This window comes from Syzygium oleosum, unplaced genomic scaffold, assembly GCF_021117445.2.
Source record: "Syzygium oleosum isolate NSW1041296 unplaced genomic scaffold, Sole_v2.1 Sole_v2.09, whole genome shotgun sequence".
NCBI classification, from domain to species: Eukaryota; Viridiplantae; Streptophyta; class Magnoliopsida; order Myrtales; family Myrtaceae; genus Syzygium; species Syzygium oleosum.
The window spans coordinates 1,429,919-1,449,749 of record NW_026607493.1 but is presented as its reverse complement, the minus strand read 5'-3'; the positions used below and the strand labels follow the sequence as shown (position 1 = coordinate 1,449,749).

General features: G+C 42.1%; 2 protein-coding genes across 3 annotated transcripts; one reads left to right on the top strand and one right to left on the bottom strand.

Moving 5' to 3' along the window:
* Positions 1 to 726: 726 nt before the first annotated feature.
* Positions 727 to 4,419, top strand: LOC115690223 (NAC domain-containing protein 54). Its single transcript, XM_030616497.2, has 3 exons — positions 727 to 981; positions 1,176 to 1,453; positions 3,981 to 4,419. The coding sequence occupies exons 1-3, from the start codon at positions 825 to 827 to the stop codon at positions 4,251 to 4,253; spliced, it is 708 nt and encodes a 235-aa protein (XP_030472357.2). The 5' UTR covers positions 727 to 824; the 3' UTR covers positions 4,254 to 4,419.
* Positions 4,420 to 5,075: 656 nt separating this feature from the next.
* On the bottom strand, positions 5,076 to 8,623 carry LOC115690222 (uncharacterized). 2 transcript variants are annotated; one of them, XM_030616496.2, is made up of 7 exons: positions 8,347 to 8,623; positions 8,076 to 8,112; positions 7,315 to 7,446; positions 7,102 to 7,213; positions 6,953 to 7,014; positions 6,362 to 6,775; positions 5,076 to 6,263 (listed from the first exon to the last, which is right to left on the bottom strand). In XM_030616496.2, exons 2-7 carry the CDS (start codon positions 8,085 to 8,087, stop codon positions 5,544 to 5,546), a joined length of 1,452 nt encoding a protein of 483 aa, XP_030472356.2. In that variant the 5' UTR covers positions 8,088 to 8,112; positions 8,347 to 8,623; the 3' UTR covers positions 5,076 to 5,543. The 2 variants fall into 2 exon arrangements, with proteins under 2 accessions (XP_030472356.2, XP_030472355.2); XM_030616495.2 differs by having other exon boundaries at positions 8,076 to 8,498.
* Between the last annotated feature and the right edge of the window lie 11,208 nt (positions 8,624 to 19,831).

The window sequence follows — 19,831 nt, the reverse complement described above, 5'->3', positions numbered from 1 at the left end:
TCAAATAGTCAATAAAAACATGCTATATATATGTCATATGTATCTGTTACGATATTATTTTGAGGACCGATATTCGTATCTTTAGCATCATTTCGTTGCAATCACGACTCCATGTATATTTGCCTCGTTCTTTATATGCTTTGCACCCGATATCATCTCATAACGCTATACTCACGAGCTCATACAATTAGTTGCAACGCATTCACGATGAGTCCTCGGATCCCATGACTAAGAGTATGGACATTGATAGCTTCAACTTCCCCAAAATGGTATTAGTAAATCAATTTGATACGATCATGTTGACTCTTTCTCAGACACTTCAAACCAGAGAAGGTATATGTATGGCTAGTCCATCATTTATGCCTCTGGTACAATGCATAGATGGCCAAAAACATTAGCAATTAATGTGCCCTTAACGAGAGTATTATATGCTGACATTGAACAAACACACAAACCCTAATCAGGCTTATCCTTTAAGCTATAGTGTTAACTATGATGATATTATATGTGCATGAATAACAAGACTTGTAATGAATATGAAGTTGGGACGGTGCATGCACGGTTTTTACCTCTCTCGTTATCTTGTGAAAGAAAAGGGCTTGAGCGAAACGTTTGTCTGGGAAGAGAATCTGTAAAGAGAAAAAAAGCGATCCATCAAGAGGAGAAAAAGAAGGAGAGAAGATCAAAGAGAAGGGATTTTGAATCCTTTTTATAAGTACCATGATGATGGTTGTGGTGAGAGAGAAAAGAGAACAGAGAAAGAGAGAGAGAATAAGCTGAGGTGAATGTTTTGAAGGAGAAGCCGAAAACAGAGAGAGAAACGAATGGCGCCGATAGGTTTACCGCCCGGTTTTAGGTTTCACCCGACCGACGAGGAGCTCGTTAACTACTATCTCAAGAGGAAGATCAATGGCCTAGAGATCGAGCTTGACATCATTCCTGAGGTTGATCTCTACAAATGTGAACCGTGGGAATTAGCAGGTCTCTCTCTCTTTCTCTCTAACAAAATTAATGGGGATTTCAAATGTTAGAGTGCCATTCGATATTGCTTGAAGTTGAAGACGCCATCTCTGTCAACATACACACCAGCAGACACTCTCATATCTGTACATTTTAAGCATATGTCTTGATAATTCGCCAAGCTCACAATCTAACGACAGCTTTTGTTATTGTAGAGAAATCGTTTCTTCCGAGTAGAGACCCTGAGTGGTACTTCTTCGGGCCGCGGGATCGGAAATACCCAAACGGGTTCAGGACCAACCGAGCGACGCGGGCCGGGTACTGGAAGTCGACCGGGAAAGATCGGAGGGTGATGTGCCAGAACCGAGCGATCGGGATGAAGAAGACTTTGGTTTACTACCGAGGGCGAGCTCCTCAGGGAATTCGGACTCACTGGGTGATGCACGAGTACCGGCTCGACGACAAGGAATGCGAGGATACGTCCGGAATGCAGGTACCCTGAAATCAAAAACCCCTTTACCAATAAGCTTCTGCATGCAAACTGCATTGTGTTTAAAATCGAGAACGATGGCGAATAAACATAAGCATATATCAAAACAAGTTTTTTTTTTCACAATTTATATATCGATATGAAACTTTCAAAGTTTCAAATCAACAAATTGGTCTGACCACAGTGCATCATGGTCAAGTCTTCCGATCTATCGATGTGTTTTTAAGTTGAAAGTGTCAGTTGTCTCGCTTTTGTATTCCCATGTAACTCTTTTAGCACTTTTTTCTTTATTTGCAAAACTCATTTAGCTTTAAGGAGAGGGAAAAAGAAGAAGGGTAAAATTGGGTGAATTTCCTTAATTGTTATTATCATGCGATAATCAACTTCATCATTTTGAGAAAACTTAGAATGCTTCTCTCATTTTATTTTTATTGCATTTCGAGCAATTTTCAGTTATTCAAAGAATGACAAACTATTTATTCGGCGTTTGCTTTTAAGAGAAGAATTTATATGGTGGTAAAAAAGAGAAAAATGCCAAGTGCATTATTTTCTGCCCAAGTAAAATTAATGAATTTAATTTATCATTAGTTTATTATGTGGCATGTGTAACGAAAACGGTTTCTCACATGCGTAGGGCGTGCACGAAAACTAGCTATCTATATTGCGGATACGGTACATACACCATACATTCTACTTTCTATTTAGTGAGATTTCACTTGCTAAAAGAAGAAAATCACATGTTTCTCCGAATACGAAAGAATTCCTCCACTTGGACTTTGTTCTTGATAACTCAAGAGTACAGACGTAGGTCCGGCCAGACCATTGCACCATTCGGATTAAACTTAGTGAAACCACACATCCGCAGAACTTGAACTGTGCAAAGTGCAGTCAGACGCTTCTGCTGTTATGTGCATAAACCCGATCATTCGGTGTCGCGCATCTTGAATCGCATTGTTACGTTTATGCAAAACATGACATTCTTCCAGCGATAAGTCATGCTCTTCTGTATAGTTAACAGATGGCAGAATGAACATTTCTGCGCAGTCCCGGACACTCGGACTAGGTTGGTGTACCAAACAACACGTTTGGCACGACAAACACTACGTATATCTGAATTTTGAACCCAAGAGATCATCTTCCCAATGTTGTGGATGGCCCCAATCAGAGACCCTTATCTTTTTCCTTAATTTTCTCCTGGACCATGGACTGCGCTTCACGCCTAATCTAGAAAAACAAAAGGAGGTGTTGTCACTTTTGATTAGTTCTCTTTTTCCATCAAGAACAGCGACCCAAAACAAAGCTAAAGTTGCATTTAGGGCTTGCCATTGGCGCGACGTTAGGTAACGTGGGAAGTGCATGAGATTATGCATGCCAAAGGCCCTTAGCTTAGGGTTATTAGGGCTTTTGCCATGTTTTTTCTGTCTTTGAACTAAAGATGTTAGTCACTTTATTGCCGCGTCTGTGCTTTCGATCATATTCCTTCCTTGCATTTGTCAGCATCTCTCTCAAGTGACGAAGTCTACCCCTCACTTTTGTCTTCTCCAGCAAGTGAGACAAAAGTAGGATCCTTGATATGGCCCAATCTCTTTGAGACTGGGAATTTTAATAATTCGGTCCTTTCGTCTTTTCTTACATTCTTTGATCTCAATTGTGGATTTCTTTGTCTCTATGTCTCTATATTTTTCTTTTTTTTATCATCTCTCTTTTCCCCTATGGTTAAAGTGCATGTTCACATCGCTTTTCTTGACGTAACTAGGTGTCGGTTGCTTTACACTTTATTCTTCATGGACCAAAAACAAGACTCCGCAACAGTAGATTATCATGTCATGATACATGTGTGTTAGCCATAAGATCTAGGAGCAACATACGAGAAATGAGTTGATTTCCTGCACATACTTATGGACGTGGATGAACAAAGCTACAAACCAATTTGATACGCTTGAATTTCTAAATTAGATTAGATGGTACTAGAAAACTTAGGACAGAAGTACTTCCTCAGAGCATCCGAAGATGTTGTATGGCAAGGCTTCTTAATTTTTGGACGTTTCTCTTTAACTTTTCGCTTCTCCCCATGTATATATTTCACATCTTTCTGTCCAAAAAAAACCTAACTTTTGACCTTTCATTTGTATTTTTACTAGTACTTTTTTATGAAATATTTCTGTCTTTCATATAAAAGAAACCACCCCCTTTCTTTTGACCTTTAATTTGAATTTTGGCTTGTAACTTCCATTGTGAAATGTTACTGGGTTTTTGGATGGCGTCAGGTCTTTCCTTCTCCACATTTTCTAACATTTCAATCGAATAGATCGTAAACCTGGGAACAAAGAGTTCAATAATACCCTCAGCCGATGTATGGGAGATATTTCTATTTAGTATTTAATCCTCGAGGAAAGAACAGTGTTAATGCCTTAGCGGGCACATAAAATTATTAGACGCACTTGATACATGTAAGCCAAGCTCATGTGCATTGTTAGATGAGATGGGCATGCCTACTCTTAAACTTAGTAATCTCCTTTTGTTCATGCAGGATTCTTACGCATTGTGTCGCGTGTTCAAGAAAAACGGGATGTGTGCTGAAGGGGAAGAGCCAGCCGGGCAATCCAGCTCGGCCTCGATAGAGACCTCGCGGGGGTTGATGAACGACTATGAGACGATGTCGCCCGACACGCTCCTCGGGCAGTCCTCGTGCATCGACGAGGAGGAAAAGGACGACTCGTGGATGCAGTTCATCACGGACGACGCATGGTACTCATCGAGCACTGCTCCAAAGGATGGATCAGAGGAAGTCTCTACGCTCTAACGGGAAGGCATTCACAAGTTTGAAGGCCGAGCTATCGATATCGGTACATGGTTGGCGGTGAATAACGCGATGAGCATTACTTCACTTATACATAATAAGCCACGGGATTTGTAAATCTTTCTTCTACCTTAGCTTATTACTTTTTGGGGAGTACAAGTTGTTGCTACACACTCGCTAATTGCCATTCAGTTTCGAATTCGTTTTCCCCGTAGCGAGGTCATGAGAGACTCGCACTTTGATGGCGATTGGAATTGGATAAGGCCTGACGTACTGGTCTGCCAACAATGGTTTCTTTGGGCACGCAACCACACAAATGGCCCATCTCTTACTGGGCACTATGATGAATAGGACTAATACTCGGGGAAATTCGACGCAAAGAAGGAAGAAAGAAGAGAACTACGAAGAGGCTAGGACCCTAGACAAGTGATCCCGAAACAACGTAGTCGACTCAGAGCATCGGCAAGTCATAGGTTTTGGGATGAAATCTTGCCTGAGGCTTGTAATCTACGATGAACCCAATAATCTAAATCTAACTGGTCTCACCCAATGCATGTGAAGTGGCTAAGACTTACTCGTTCTACGTCGTACCGCGTCTAGCCAATACGGATATCTCTGCTTTTGCGCCATCTCACAAGAGCTACTTAAGGTTTCAATTTCAAAATGCACGTATGTCATACCAGTTTCTTATTTGGAATAAAAGATAACAAATGGAGATCCCAAGTCACTTTGATCAAACATCTAGGGGATGGTGAAAACATGAAGCATGAAATGCCCCAGCTAAAAGCACAAAAGAACCTATAACTATTGGAACCAGCAGCCAACGACATCAGATCCAGAATTGTATAGAGAATTATAGTCAAAATAGAGTCTCCACAATCTTGAGCTGAAGCATAGCACATGACGGTTTCGAATAAACGGAGTCTTATTCCGTCAAAAAATGATAAAAGAAAATTCAGTCCAAGATTACAAAATCGCAGCGATCGTTTCTAAAACCCAAAAGAGGAGATGCTTTTTAGCAGCAAAGGTTACAATTACTTAAGCATCAATGGAAAAGGTCAGAAGACGATGGTGAGGCTCCGGTTGATACTGACGGCCAATCATTCTTTCGAAATGATCAGACATGCTTAACTTAGAAGTTAAAACAATTATGTGAACTTCGTCGCCGACCCCCTCGTACGCAGAGGAATATTACACAATTGTGGAGCAGAGGGAGCTCAAGGATCATGCTGATCAGTTATAAACAGGTTCTACGCTACCAGATAAGATTGTGTCTTACCTGAGTAGGCAGTGCTATGAACACACCTTGGTTCGTTGTGCCTGGCGTTCTTCACAAACAATTACTGGAGACTTGACATCTCTCTCAGCTAAGCATCTTTTGTAAGGCACAAAACCTTTCTTGCAGTCGCCAGGGTGAGTTCTCTGCTCCAAGTGTTTTTGGCACTTGGGAAAAACACCATCTGCATTGTTATCTACATTATTATCGCCATGTCCTTCTATGTTGTCTGCTACCGTGTTTGATTCGCTGGATCTTTCTTTGAAGATTTCCTCTACTTCCATCTTTTGATCCTTGTGAGAATCTGAAGGTCCTTGAATCAAGGTTGAGTCAAAAGGCGTGAAATAGATGAATGGTGGACCTTGGTACAGAGGCCACCACTGCAAGAAACAATCAGAAGTGAGCTGTGAAGGTTCACCATCCTCTTTCTGAAGTTTCACGGCAGGAGCAACATGGGCAGCAAAGCGCAAGGATCCATTGTTACCACAAGCTAGTCCAAGAAATAACTGCGTGTCAAATTCTTTTGAAGATAGAGATTTACCAACTCCCTCATCCTCAGTAACCGAATCTTCTTCACCAGTCTTCTGTGCAGGTGATTTTTTAATGCCCGCATCTGGATGGTCTGTTTTTTGGATTTCAGTGACCAAAACAGTCCTTCCAAAGAGCTTGATGAAGGGTGCTTCAGTTCCTCCATTTCCCTCAGGAGATGAAGTGTTTTTGGAACTTAAATCACAATTCTGGAAAAATTACGATCAAGATCACAAAAAACAAAGTCATAATCCCGCGGTCATCTAAAAAGGAAGTAAACTAGTTGAAAGCTGAGATTTTACTGTACCATTGTAGGTAAATTTCCCAAGGTCAAACCACCGGGCATCTGAGCTGAGGAGAGACAACCTTTATCTTCTTCTTTGAATGAGTCAGGTTGCTTCTCAATAGCAACTAGACCGATAGAGGGTACATCAGTGGTACATGAAGTCGGCGAAGAGCATCTGTTTTGTTGATGCAAAGCTGCAGATCCTAGCATGTCTGAACCATGAGCAGACAAAACTGAAGTAGGAGATCCAGTGTTCTCCTCTGCTACCGAAGATGTTGGAGATGGAGACCTCTCTTGTTGATAGGACAGTTTCACTTCCTTAGAATCAACAGATTTACGTGGATATGGATGCATTGGCTTCCGCTTTGGCCGTGGAGGAGGTATTTCAATTGGTTTAATTGCACCCTCGCTGCTGCTACTTACCCCGCGAGCAACCTGGAAGAAAGGAAACCAGCATAACAAAAATGTTTAAGCAACAATTACCTATTCCAAGGGAGAAAAAGAAAAAACACATACATGTATTCTCAACATAGAGTTTTCTGATTGCCAAAGCTTAAAACCTTTGCATGCACTTGCATAAACAAATTACAAACTGAAACATGAGCTTTCCACCTTAGAGAAGAACTTTTGGGCATGGCTTCGTATCTGAACCGCAGTTTTGGTTCCTACATGCTCTGCGTACATGCTATAGTAAATACACTGGAAAACTGATCTACAAAATTGCAGGTTCAGAAGATAAAAGAGGCATATAGAAATATTACCTTCTATCTGTCGCCAACCGCGGCCATACAGTTTTAAAGCTTCGAGGAACCTCTCATGCTCTTCGTCTGTCCATTTCTCTCTTTGCTTGGTGATGGTGTAAGGCTTCCTCACCTAACAGAAACAGAAAGAAACTCGGTCAAAACCAATGAACATGTCGTTCCTGGAAACACATTTTCGATATTACAACGAATGTAACTTCTGAATGGAACTACCTTAGTAGTCTGGTCATTTTCCAGGGCTTGCAGCTCTTTCAGATTATCCACAGCTTCCAATTGTGACCCAACATTGGAAGAACGATTGGGAATCGTTAACGAGGCACTTGACGCTGCACCCTCATTCTGTGCCTATATCCACTTTGAACAAATTAGGATGAAGATTCCTGATTGACGAACTGATTTATATTAGGATGCAAAGGAACAGAGAATCACAGATAAAAACACAAAGATAGAAAAGGAAATAGGGAGGGTTTCCAATTCCAACAATCTCGCTACTCAGGTCACAAAAGTGAACTTCAGGCTAACACCTACCGAAAAAGAGAACCATATAAGCTAGCCAGACTAATCGAAATCACTAACTGAAAAATTTTCACAAAAAATAAAGAGCTCGTCTCATCAATCAACTCAAGTCAACTCTTTCAAACGTCCATTCTATAATCCAACTTGCGGGCAAACAGGGTTAAAGATGCCGCAAAACCGTGAATTAAAATCGACATGACCAATAGTTCAAGGTGGGCTCTAAATTCGGAACATGCGATCGGAAATACACCATCGAATCACAACAGGGTCGCCCGAGTGAAAAATCTGATAAGCATAACCTCTACTCTCCAGAAATTAAGCTAATTTCTACTTCATTCTCTGCTTTCTGGGGGGGATAAGCAACCAACTCTTTCCCCCTAAAAGCCAAAACCAGTTTCGCCTCAAACATACAACAGAGACAAGAATGTTTCAGATTTCGACTCGTGCGCGTTGCTTACCTCGCCAGCCATTGCAGCCAAAGTCCAGAACCGTGCCCTGAGGAGAGAGAGAAGACAAAAAACAAACAAACAACACCGCACCCAGTTCAGAGCAAATTCCAGAACACCGCGCGAAATCATCAAACGGCGGGAACCAACGGAAATTCTCCGCAGATCTATCGAACTCTCTCGCGGCCACGCAATTCGAGATTCCAATCCCCGCTTATCAAAACGAAATCATCTCGCTCGCCGCATTGAGAAGAACCGAATCAGAGCCGAAGCACGCACTTACCGACCGCAGAAGGGCCCCCCGCCCCCCTCCGAATCGATCTTTCCCGAGGAAAGGAACGGAAGCCGCGTCGGCGAGCGACGGAAAGCTCCCCGCAGAACCAGATTTCGCTCCGAATCCCACGGGAACACAGAGACCGAGCCCCGCCTCTCCGCCTCCGCCTCTCTCTCTCTCTCTCGCCGAGACCGGCGGAAGTTCGCCGGAGAGTCGAAAGGGAAGAGCGCCGGGGACGAAACCCGAAGCGAGACCAATCGCGGCGCCGCGAGCGAGAGCGAGAGAAGAGGGGAGAGAAATCAGAAGAAGCTCCGCGAGGAAGAAGAAGGAGAAGGAGAAGGAGAAAATGGAGGACGAGTTCGATTTTGGAGGGACGATGTACAGAAAAGCGGAGGCGACACGTCGGATTTGGGGTTGGTTTGATTTTTTTTTCTTTCTTTCTTTTTTTTTTTTTCCCGGGGGGAAAAAAGATTTTAGGTGCCGGATGGAAAATTCCAGAAGGAGGCAGGGACCTTGTGGCTGAGAATGCACGGCCGGGGGGGACACGTGGCGACCCGTGGGGCTCTCCCACCTCCCGTCCCACCTATTTCTGCACACTTGGCCCTCGGGGGTTCCCTTTTTCTGTTTATTTCCGAAAAAGAAAATTATCCGTACTCCACCGTGAGATTAACTTTAGATAAAAATAAATAAATAATAAATTATCATGACCCTCGCACTGTTATGCTAATAAAGTTATTTTAGATGATATAATCTAAAACGAAGATAGGGCGCCAAAAATGTAAATTTATTTTTATTTTCTTTTTGGTGTTTTGTTGTTATTTTTTTTGGGGGGTTGTGGAAGATACGAGAGATATGATGAGAAGACAGTTAGGCGAGGAATGAGGATTTTGTGGGGGCGAAACAAACGCGTGGACAGGATTCGTGGCGGAGCTTTGTCGGCTTCCACGCGCGAGTAGGGGGAATCGTTTGCGTACTCGCCGTGCTGGCCACCCGCTACCGGCTGGAGCGGCGCGCGCTGGTGCTGCCGCGATGGGTGGCTCGCGTGTGAGCCGTGACCCGGAATTTCTCGGGTCCACCTAAACTTCGAAAAGCGAGAGAGGGGAGTCATCGGTTTTTTAAGGTTCGTGTCTTCGACGGTACAAAACGGAGGATGTGATGCGCCGGTACGGCCAGGAGGAAGGGCAACGGGAAGTCGGGTTCATGACTTAATCAAGGCCCTTACATGGAAGGGCATATCTTGTTAGGATCGATTCTCGATTTTTTTGAATCGGTAATCGAACCGGTACGATTTGGAATCGACTAACTTTCTTCTTCTTTTTCGCCCTTTTATTTCATTGCCCCGCCATATGCAGCGTTATTTTTGCAAAAGCTCTCACATTAGGACATCGTAATAGCTTTTGGAAAGCTCGACACTGTTTTCTTTTTAAGCAGAAGTTCTCGATTGTGAGACTTGTAGGATTTGGTTTTGAAACGGGCTCAAAACGTAACTAACCCAAGAACCGGCCTTTTAGCCAGTTTGAAACTAAGGCAAGTTCCCAGGTAGAATGGATCAGTTCAAGGTCGGAAATCGAACTAGTCCTCATGTGAATCAGCTTTGAATCGACCGGGTAAGGCCAACTTGATTCGATTTCGAGGTCGAATCGGTTTAGTCGCTCATCCCCTAACTTCGACTTTTCCTTGATTTGAAATAGGTGAGATTTTCGCAATATACATAATTTGAAATCAATCGTTCGACTGATTACGTTCACATAAGAATTGAAACTACAAGATAAATGGATTTCTCTTCCTCATGAAAGGGAATCTAGGAACCATTTTAGGATCAAAGGCCCACATGAGCGCGTGGAGTGTGCTCTCTCAAAGGGAGGGACGGTGCAATATTTAGTGCCTTACTCGAATGCCATCAAGTTATCTTACTGGTGTCGAACCTCATCAACTTTCACTCAAAATAATATCGAGATAAAGGATCTTCCATTGCAAGTGGGAGAAAGCATTTTATGCGCTTTTTGGGCGTAACATACTTAATCGATCATACCGTTGACGTGGCGTGCATCTCAATTAGTTTTATACAGTGAAAAATCCCATCTCTAACCAGTTCAACCGTTTCACGAATTGCTGCAATGAGATGTATCTGTCGGACAAAATCTATTCTCGAGTCATGGCTTTTGGTGACCCATATATTAAAGTTACACGGGCTTGAAGATTGGACAGGATAAATTTCCAAAAGTGATGGTGCTCCGCCTAAAAGAAGTTTGTCGAAAACCTAAGAAAATCCACGACACACTCTTTTACAGATGTAAGAATGCTTTGTACGGAGTTTTTGAGTGCTCACCTTGGCATGAATAGACAATTATCTCTACCCGAAACTGAGCAGCTCGACTAACGAACAGGAAGTCCGACCAATCCTCATTTGAAAAAAACACCGGCTGTAGATGTAATTGAAAAGCCGTACGTATTTGGTAGGTTAAGCGGTCAGGTCGTCGTTGATTAACGTGTTTAAATTATCTCCGGGAGATAGATCGTGCGGTCAGATGCATGATCCAAAGTAAATCTCGTTTGAATCAGCAACGTGTCTCGTCCAAAGTGTCGATGTCGAATGGTCATATGATCTCACCATAAAAAATAAAACAAAATAAAATAAAAAAGAAGAAGAAGGAAGCGGGGCAAAATATCGGAGTGGTGGATTGTTCGTTTGTGTGCGACTCCCATCGCAGCAGCGGGCGGCGGTACCCTCCTACGCTTTTTCGCCACCTCACGATCTGCCGCCGCGCCGCTTCAGCGCAGCTCGCGGCCTTTGTTTACATGCCGTATCTTCTTCTTCAAAGGTTTGGGTGGATAAAAACGCAAGTTTTATCCGTAATACGCCCGAAGAAGATCCACCTATAGATATCGACATTGATTTTTTTTTTCTTTCTAATCTATGTCTTGGACATGCATCACCATGCCAATCGGATAAATTCAATTTATCCATTCTTTTTCCCCTTTTTTTCCACATTTTATCTTTTCTGGTCCCGAGCGACGAAACAATCGAATAGGAACCGATCCATAGGACGCGGCCCTAAGGAATTCCGGGAAAAACCCATCGTTCCGCGAAATCAATTCGGGGTCAAAACTCATGGCAAACCCATCGTTCAGGTGATTCCATCGCGTCGTTCGAGGGCACGGGCGCGGAAGCCCGGCTATCGAGGCCCGCGCGGATGATATGTATACGAAGGGGCGTCCTTTGTGATGGTTACAACATCCATTACGGCGGAGGGCGAGGTCCAACCAAAATGCCAATGAAGAAGTACACACAAAAAGTCACCAGTGACTTTAAATTCGCGATCCTTCTTCTTCTTCTTCTTTTGTTTTTTTCACTTTTTTTTTTTTTCCTTCTTTAGGGGCGGTCAATGCTCAATCATAACCGTGGAGGCCACTTTTTCGAGGAGGGGGGGCGAAGGATTTTTCTGGAGGAGACAAAACTCCAGTTGCTCCGCACCACGAAAATTCGATAACGCCGACCCCCAGACACGAGAAATTCCCGAGAAAAGAAAAAATAATAAAGGGAATTTAAAAATAAGAAAATAGGAAATTTCGGCTGGGGAAAAAATGGAGGCCACAAGAAGCGACGCCCTTCTGGGTCGCTGCCACGTGTCCTCCCCCACCCGGGGGCAAGCCAGAAGGGTCATATGGAAACGTGAGGCGGAGAGGATCTTTCTCGAGATATTCGCGTTGGGAATCCGTGACCCCACGCTCGCCCCCCCCCTCCTCATCCTCTCTTGCTTCTCCTTTCATATTACTTTCATTTATAGAAAAAAAAAAAGAGATAAGGGAAGAAGCATTTTTATCGCGGGTGGTTTTTTAATGAATAACCCCATTCGAAAAATAAATATTTCGATATGTGAATTATCGATTATACATGGCACGACAATTACAGCGACGTATTGAACTTTGTAGGCTCCCTTTGTTCCGGCACTTTGAACTGGGAAAATGATACAGATGATTCACGAGCTTTCGCTCAACGTAAAATATGATCCGTAAATTTTGACTTAATGTTCAATGTGACATTGAACATCTTTCATATAGGCTAGGGACTAAACTGATCACGTACAAAAAATTTAGGGATCACGCTGAACAATTTAAAAGTTCATAGACGATATCGAACATTTAAAGTAAAGTTCAAGAATCACGTTACATATTAAGCCTATTTTATGTCATCATTCTCCATTGAATTCTCCATTGAATTCTTGTTCACAGGAGACAAAGATGGATCCATGAGAAGATTTGGTATGATGATTCGCTAGCGCTGCGCATTTTTTTTCTTTATAATTTTTGCGAAAATAAATTCTGGTTATTTACCATGTTGGCGAGTCCCAAATTTACAGGTCAGATTGCGGATTCGCGCTTTTTTGAGGGGTGGGGGGCTGATTTTTTTTTTATTTTTTGTTGGGTGAGTGCGGACTTGTCGTGTCAGGAGAGGTGCGTGAATTGGCGTGCGCCGGCTGACAATGATTTTTATGGCCAAAATGGTCAAAAAGTAAAACAAAAAAACATCAGTAAATCAAAGGGATAACGAGATAAATAGATTTCGACGTAACGCGTAAAGTAATTCATGAACTTTTAATTTATTCAATATAATTTCTGAACTTTAACTTAATATTCAATATGATAACAAAATTTTTGATTTGTTCAATATGGTCTCTGGACTTTTGGTACATGTTCAATATAATCCATGAACTATATTTAATATAGTTCTTTAATTAATTCAGAGACCACATTGAACATTTTTCATATAATTGAAGGACTTAGTTAAACATGTATCAAAAAAATTACAAATTGGGTTAAAATTCGGGGATACATCATGTCAAAATTTATGGGACTATTTACGTCATTTTTGCTAAATCAAAATGAAAATGATAAATGAAAAAGAAGGGCATAATAAATATTTTTCGTGGCTGAGAGAAATAGAGAGAGAAACGATGAAATCCCAAGAAAGTTGTAAGCCAAGAGATTTTTTTTTTTTTTTGGTCAAAAGCCAAGTGATTGATACGGGGCAAGAATCACATGCCAATCCAGCCCAATGAGCCCATCACCTCCGCGCCTCTCGTGCAACCCTCTTTCTTTGCACTATTCTATGCCCCTCCATTTCCAACATTCACACGTAACTCTACACTAGTGCTCTTGCGTTGGGTCCACAACTTCGGTACCGTTTGATTCAATTTTACAAATGAGCCTTGAGGAAATATAAATACCTTTAGATTTTCGTATCTATATCCATGATTTTCTAGGTCGATTTAATGTGCATGATAATGACAATGATGATAGCTCGAAAGGTGGGTGGATTCCACTAATTGGGAAGGTTTCGAATTCGTGGCCACTCGATTTTCGATCGAATTGAACATGCAAACGAATGCACATCGGAAGAGGGTGGTCCCGAGTCATATGATCCATAATGGCATTGAAGACATATCGGCCTGCTTTCCCACTACAAAAAACCATGTTTTTTGCGACTTATTTTGCGACGAAAAAATCGCAAAAATCCGTCGCAAATCGTTTTTGCGACGAATTTAGCGACGGAAAAAATTCCGTCGCTACTAGGTCGTCGCAAATTTTTGCGACGGAAAAAAAATTCGTCGCAAACTAGCCACGAACACTATCCGTCACAAAGTTCGTCGCAAATTTCGTCACAAAATTTGTCGCAAAATTCGTGGCAAAATTCTTGGCAAAATTCGTCGCAAAATTCGTTGCAAATTTCGTGGCAAAATTCGTGGCAAAATTCGTCGCAAAATCCGTCGCAAATAATTCGTCACAAATTAGTCACGAACTTTATTCGTCGCAAAATTCGTCGCGAAATCCGTAGCAAAATCCGTCGCAAAATTCGTCTCAAAATGTATTGGACGGAAATTAGGCACGAACTTGATTCGTCGCTATTTAGTCGTCGCAAATTAGCCACGAACTGTAATGGTCGCAAAATTCGTATATAAATATTCGTCGCAAATTTTACAGCATTTCGGCCATCAAATCTTGTCCATATCAATTTCTACGCATTAATGAACATCATGTAATACATTGAAAACAATCAAAGGACATGAGAAAACCATAGATTCCGCTTCAGAAACAGAAAACGAACAAACCAAACACAATGCCATATAATTGAAAAATGTAACTGAAGGAAAGATGCTAGTTCGCAAAAAATAATGATATATGCAAAGTTGCAAAACCTGACACGATGATATTTGATATCAAATCTTATAATACATTCAAAACATTCATAGGAGGCGGGACAACCATAGATTCTGCTTAGAAAACGAAAAATCGACAAACCAGACACAAGATTGGGCAGCTGTGGTACTCGGCAGGACACCAAAAGCAGTCACTTTTGTCGACACCTGATGAAATGTAGATACATAAATAAAGATATTCAATCAGTCAAGAATATAAAAGAAGTGCTTATGCATAGATGTGGAACTAGGTATAAAAAAATAAGTAAGAGGATTAACAAAAAAACGTTTCAGAACGAACATCAATGTTCTTACATATGAGTATGAGTCAACTTTGACATTCACTATCGTTTTTTCACCCTTGTAAACCGTATTTCTGTCACATAGGAAAAATTAGATCGTTCAACTTGTCAGTAAGAAAGTTGTGCACAAAAAGTAATTGTAGGGTAGGAACAAATTGGGTGAAACTGCACTTATGTCATATAAGATTGTGAAGCAAGCTTACCCCCGATTTTGGCAATTTTAACTAGAAATGACCGAGAAAATCATCAGCATCATCATCAATGTCAGCATCATTGTGCTCATCACCTATTGGATTGGCAGGGGGTACAGGAGGAACCTCACTGCGATTAATGTTGAGGTGTCGCACAACGATTTGCATTTGCTATTTCAAGTCATTTATTTCTTCGTCCCTCTCTACAATTATATTTTTCAGTTGGTTTACTTCTTGGGTCAATTGCTCGTCATGTTGTGTCCTCCTTCGACCAGTCGCATTGGATGATGAAGTTCCAGCTTGATTCGGCATGAACATCCTTGATAAGGATCCCATCCCAAATATTTTTCCTTTTTTCACCCTACCCGTTACCTCCACCCATAATGGCACACTGTCAACTGCTGGCTCAGACGCACTTACAGAACCATCACTACCACTAGCATTGGCCACTAAAAGTTCATCATATTTTTGCTACATTAACAATATAGATGAAAATAAAATAACTTCATATATATATCTACCATAAATATTAAAAGCATTGACGGTTTTCATTCTAGTTTCCATAAAGCCCAAAGTATAACCTTACATACATTAATAGATTTTGCTCGATCGCCAATCCACGTCTTATCTTTCTTTTGAAATGTGCGTTCAAATGTAGCTGCTAATGTCGGTTCCGTCCCCAATTCTTGTGCCTACAAAATGTAAACATGAGTGATTGAATTAAATTAACTTATAACTTATTTAACAGACTTACCAGTCGTTTACGATGCTCCCCAATATTGATACAGCCCCCAGCATATGTGGCAGACCCTTCACTAGAACTGGAAGATCGATTCTTTTTATTCTGCTGACTCTTCTCAGTTTCCCAAATTCTGTTAATTTCTGCCCAATTGTCAGCTGTAATGAAAGCCAGCTTCACTTTCCTGCTCTTCGCTCTATTCATCACATTTCGTATGTGATCACTGACTTTCTTCTGAAAAATTCTTCTCACTTCATTCTCTTGCTGGTCATCCCGCCTGAACTTCCACTGCAATCATTACAAGCAAAACTGAAAGTTATTATGATGGTCACATATCCATTACCATGCACCAGACAATTCGGCGATAGACTTTGTTAAGTTCATATCGGGAAAAATATCTGGTCCCTTTAGTACCGAAAAGTAAAGAGCTGTTCTGATCCCTTTACATCATTCTTGACCATCAATATACTACACCAAACTTAGTTGGTAAGAAAATTGAATATCTAAAACTTACCTTGAACTCATTCCACCACAAATCTTTCACCTCTTGTGGAACACTTCTGTAATTAACATACTCCCCCATCCAATAGTTTTTGACTATTTTATTCAGTTCCTTCACAACAAACGTAGCATCCGTGAATCTGCAAACATACGGATATTGTGCAACATCGACAATTCAGTTGACATCCATATCGAAAGTCATAAATATTACATATACTAAAAAAAAAATTGAAGTACTTACGAATCTCCAAATGGGCATATCAGGAATCGGTTATCTTCTTCACCTTCGTTTCCGTCATTATGCGAATGTTGCGCTGAATAATAAGGTGGAACGGAAGGAGAGGGAGCCAAAGGAGATGGAACTGGAGGAGATTGAGTTGGCATATGGCCAAATCCCATAACATATTCTTGAGCATTGGAGGAAGGACCAATGTGTCCATATTGTCCATCAGCATATTGTGGTTACAGGTTAGATGAACCGACAGGAGACAAGGAAAGGGCCGGGGACGACCCCGTTAAAGAGGTTGGTCTTCTATGCATGTGACCTTCACGTTTATACTGACAAGTAGGAAGGTTAGACAAATATGTAAAAAAATATGAACACGTATTACGGACACATAATGACGTACATGACGAAGCTTACCATTTTGGTTGACAAGCAGAAAATGTTCCCTCTTAATTAGCCAATGCAGAGTGTTTATGACGTGCAATTACCTACAAACAAATATACTATGAATCGCACTCAATTTGATATCAAACATCAATATATGAGCACGATATGGTAAGCCGACATTAGCCATAATTAACCAGACGATCCACTTTCAAACCACACAATAATTCATCAAGTACAAGAACAACCATGAAACATCCATGAAGTTTTATAATAAAATTAAATTTATTATTTTTGCAATTTTTTGGGCACCTAAAACAATTTAAATGTCACTTATGTGTGTGGCCAGGTATTCTAAGCCATTATGTAAAGTTTTGAAATATTTTTTTGTATTTTTAATTTTTTTGGCGACGTAAAAAAAATTTAAATTTCACTCAAAATGGGTGGCCACAGATATTATAAGCAATTCTGTGAAGTTTTCAAATTTTTTAAATATTTAATTTTTTTTGGCCACCTAAAAAAAATTATTTTTCACTCAAAGTCGATGGCCACATGTATTCTAAGCCATTCTGTGAAGTTTTGCAATTGTTTATTTTATTATTATTTTTAAATTTTTTGTGCACCTAAAAAATTTACAATTTCTCTCAAAATGGGTGGCCACGGGTATTTTAAGCTATTTTATAATATTTTGAAAATTTTGAATTTTTTATTATTATTCCTTTTTATTATTATTCCTTTTTCGGGCACCTAAAAAAATTAAATTTCACTCAAATTGGGTGGCCACAGTTATTTTTTGCCATTTTGTGATATTTTGAAATTTTGGTTTTTTTAATTTTAAAAAAAAATTCACCAAATTTAACATTTTCCCAAAATATGACTTTATTAAATTTTCACGAAATTTTTCGAAATTTTTCCAGAATTGTTCGATTTTAATGCATTTTCTGAATAAACGCTTAATCAATCACCCGATGATCATTAAACGCTTAATCGGCGATATAATGGACAAATTAACCAGTCGAACATCGATCAAAGCCACATGTAATCCTGAAATCGACCCCTAACTTAGCTAACTAATCAAACACTAAACAATCCGTAAACAAGTCCGATTAATACTCATTATAGTAGGTAGGATTTAGAGAGTTGCTTACTTGGTTCAAGGCCAAGAAAAACCCAACAATAATTAGATTTTGGCCTAGTTAATAGTGGCGGGCTCGACACGGGTTTCGACTGGCGGCTGGGTGGCGGCGGCAGGGCGGCGGGCGACGCGGCGGGCCGACGGCGGCAAGGCAAGGACGACAGCGAGGCCGGGCGGCCAGCGGATGGGCCGGCGAGGGGCGCGGCGAGGACCTTAGGTGGCGGGGCCGGGAGCGACGGCCCGAGCTCGCGAGGGACGGACGGCGACATTTGGCGAGCGAGCTCGCGAGGCTGGCGGCGGTGAGGCGGCACCTTTGGCGGCGAGGCGGGCGGGACGGCGAGCTCGGGGAGGCTGGGCGGATCTTTGGGTGGCGACAGGGGAGCTCGGCGAGGCGGGCGGCGACGGTTGGGTTGCGGGGCGGGCGCGACGCCAAGCTCGCGAGGCTGGCGGCAGCGGCTCAGTGCGGGCAAATTTACAAGCCGGCGAGCGGGCGAGCGAGGAGCGGCGAGCGGTTACCCCACCGCGGGCGGAGGCAGCACGACGGGGACGGCGGCGACGGCGGCTGCGGCGATGGCGGCAACGAGGGCGACGGCGGCTGCGGCGGCGGATCAGTGCACTCGGCGAGGACAACCCACAGGAAGACGAAGAAGAAGAAGAGGAGGAGGAGGAAGACAACAAAAATTGTGAGAGAAGAAAAGCTGACGGGGGCACGTGCGCGTGCAGGCGGGAAAGCAAATTTGCGACGGACGAGAGTTGTCCGTCGCAAATTTTCGAAAGAGTCACCTGAAAGGTGCGTCCGTCGCAAATTTGCGACGGATGCACATTTCCGGTTTTGTCCGTCGCAAATTTGCGATGGACAACTCCCGTTCGTCGCAAATTTGCGACGGAGTCACCGGAAAGGTACGTCCGTCGCAAATTTGCGACGGACATTTTTCGTCCGTCGCAAAGAGGAGGAAGACAACAAAAATTGTCAGAGAAGAAAAGCTGACGGGGGCACATGCGCATGCAGGTGGGAAAGCAAATTTGCGACGGACGGTAGTTGTCCGTCGCAAATTTGCGACGGACTTTTTTTCCCGTCGCAAATTTGCGACGGACTTTTTTTCCCGTCGCAAATTTCCAACGGACAAAATAGTCCGTCGCAAATTTGGGAGGGAATTTTTTTTTCCCGTCCTAAATTTACGACGAACCTTTTTTCCGTCGTAAATTTGCGACGAACGTGAAATAGTCCGTCGCAAATTTGCGACGGACATTTTTATCCGTCGCAAATTTGCGACGGACTTTTCTGTCCGTCGCAAATTTGGGAGGGAATTTTTTCCCATCCCAAATTTGCGACGGACTTTTATTGTCCGTCACAAATTTTTTAGGGAATTTTTTTTTCCTGTCCCAAATTTGCGACGGACATTATTTTGGTCCGTCGCAAATTTGCGACGCAATTTTTTTTCCCGTCGCAAATTTGCGACGGACTTTGTTGTGTCCATCGCAAATTTGCGACGGACATGATGTTGGTCCGTCGAAAATTTGCGACGGACATTTTTTGATCCGTCGCAAATTTGCGACGGACATTATGTTGGTCGCAAATTTGCGACGGACGTTTTTGTCCGTCGCAAATTTCCGTCGAAAACTTTTTCCCGTCTTAAATTTGCGACGGACATTATTTTTGGTCCATCGCAAATTTGCGACGGACTTTGTTGTGTCCGTCGCAAATTTGCGACGTATTTTTTTCCATCCATAATTTTGCGACAGACAATATTTTTCCGTCCCAAATTTCCCACAGATTTATTTCGGATTCCAAAAATAAAGGACATTTTCGAATCCATCG

Excerpts from the sequence above, each read along its gene's own strand:
- LOC115690222 (XM_030616495.2), bottom strand. The coding sequence starts at position 8,195 with ATGATTTCGCGCGGTGTTCTGGAATTTGCTCTGAACTGGGTGCGGTGT. Across the intron at positions 7,447-8,075 it reads TGGCTGCAATGGCTGGCGAG|GCACAGAATGAGGGTGCAGC; the intron begins GTAAGCAACGCG and ends AAGTGGATATAG. Across the intron at positions 6,776-6,952 it reads CCCAAAAGTTCTTCTCTAAG|GTTGCTCGCGGGGTAAGTAG; the intron begins GTGGAAAGCTCA and ends CCTTTCTTCCAG.
- LOC115690223 (XM_030616497.2), top strand. The coding sequence starts at position 825 with ATGGCGCCGATAGGTTTACCGCCCGGTTTTAGGTTTCACCCGACCGAC. Across the intron at positions 982-1,175 it reads TGAACCGTGGGAATTAGCAG|AGAAATCGTTTCTTCCGAGT; the intron begins GTCTCTCTCTCT and ends TTGTTATTGTAG. Across the intron at positions 1,454-3,980 it reads AGGATACGTCCGGAATGCAG|GATTCTTACGCATTGTGTCG; the intron begins GTACCCTGAAAT and ends TTGTTCATGCAG.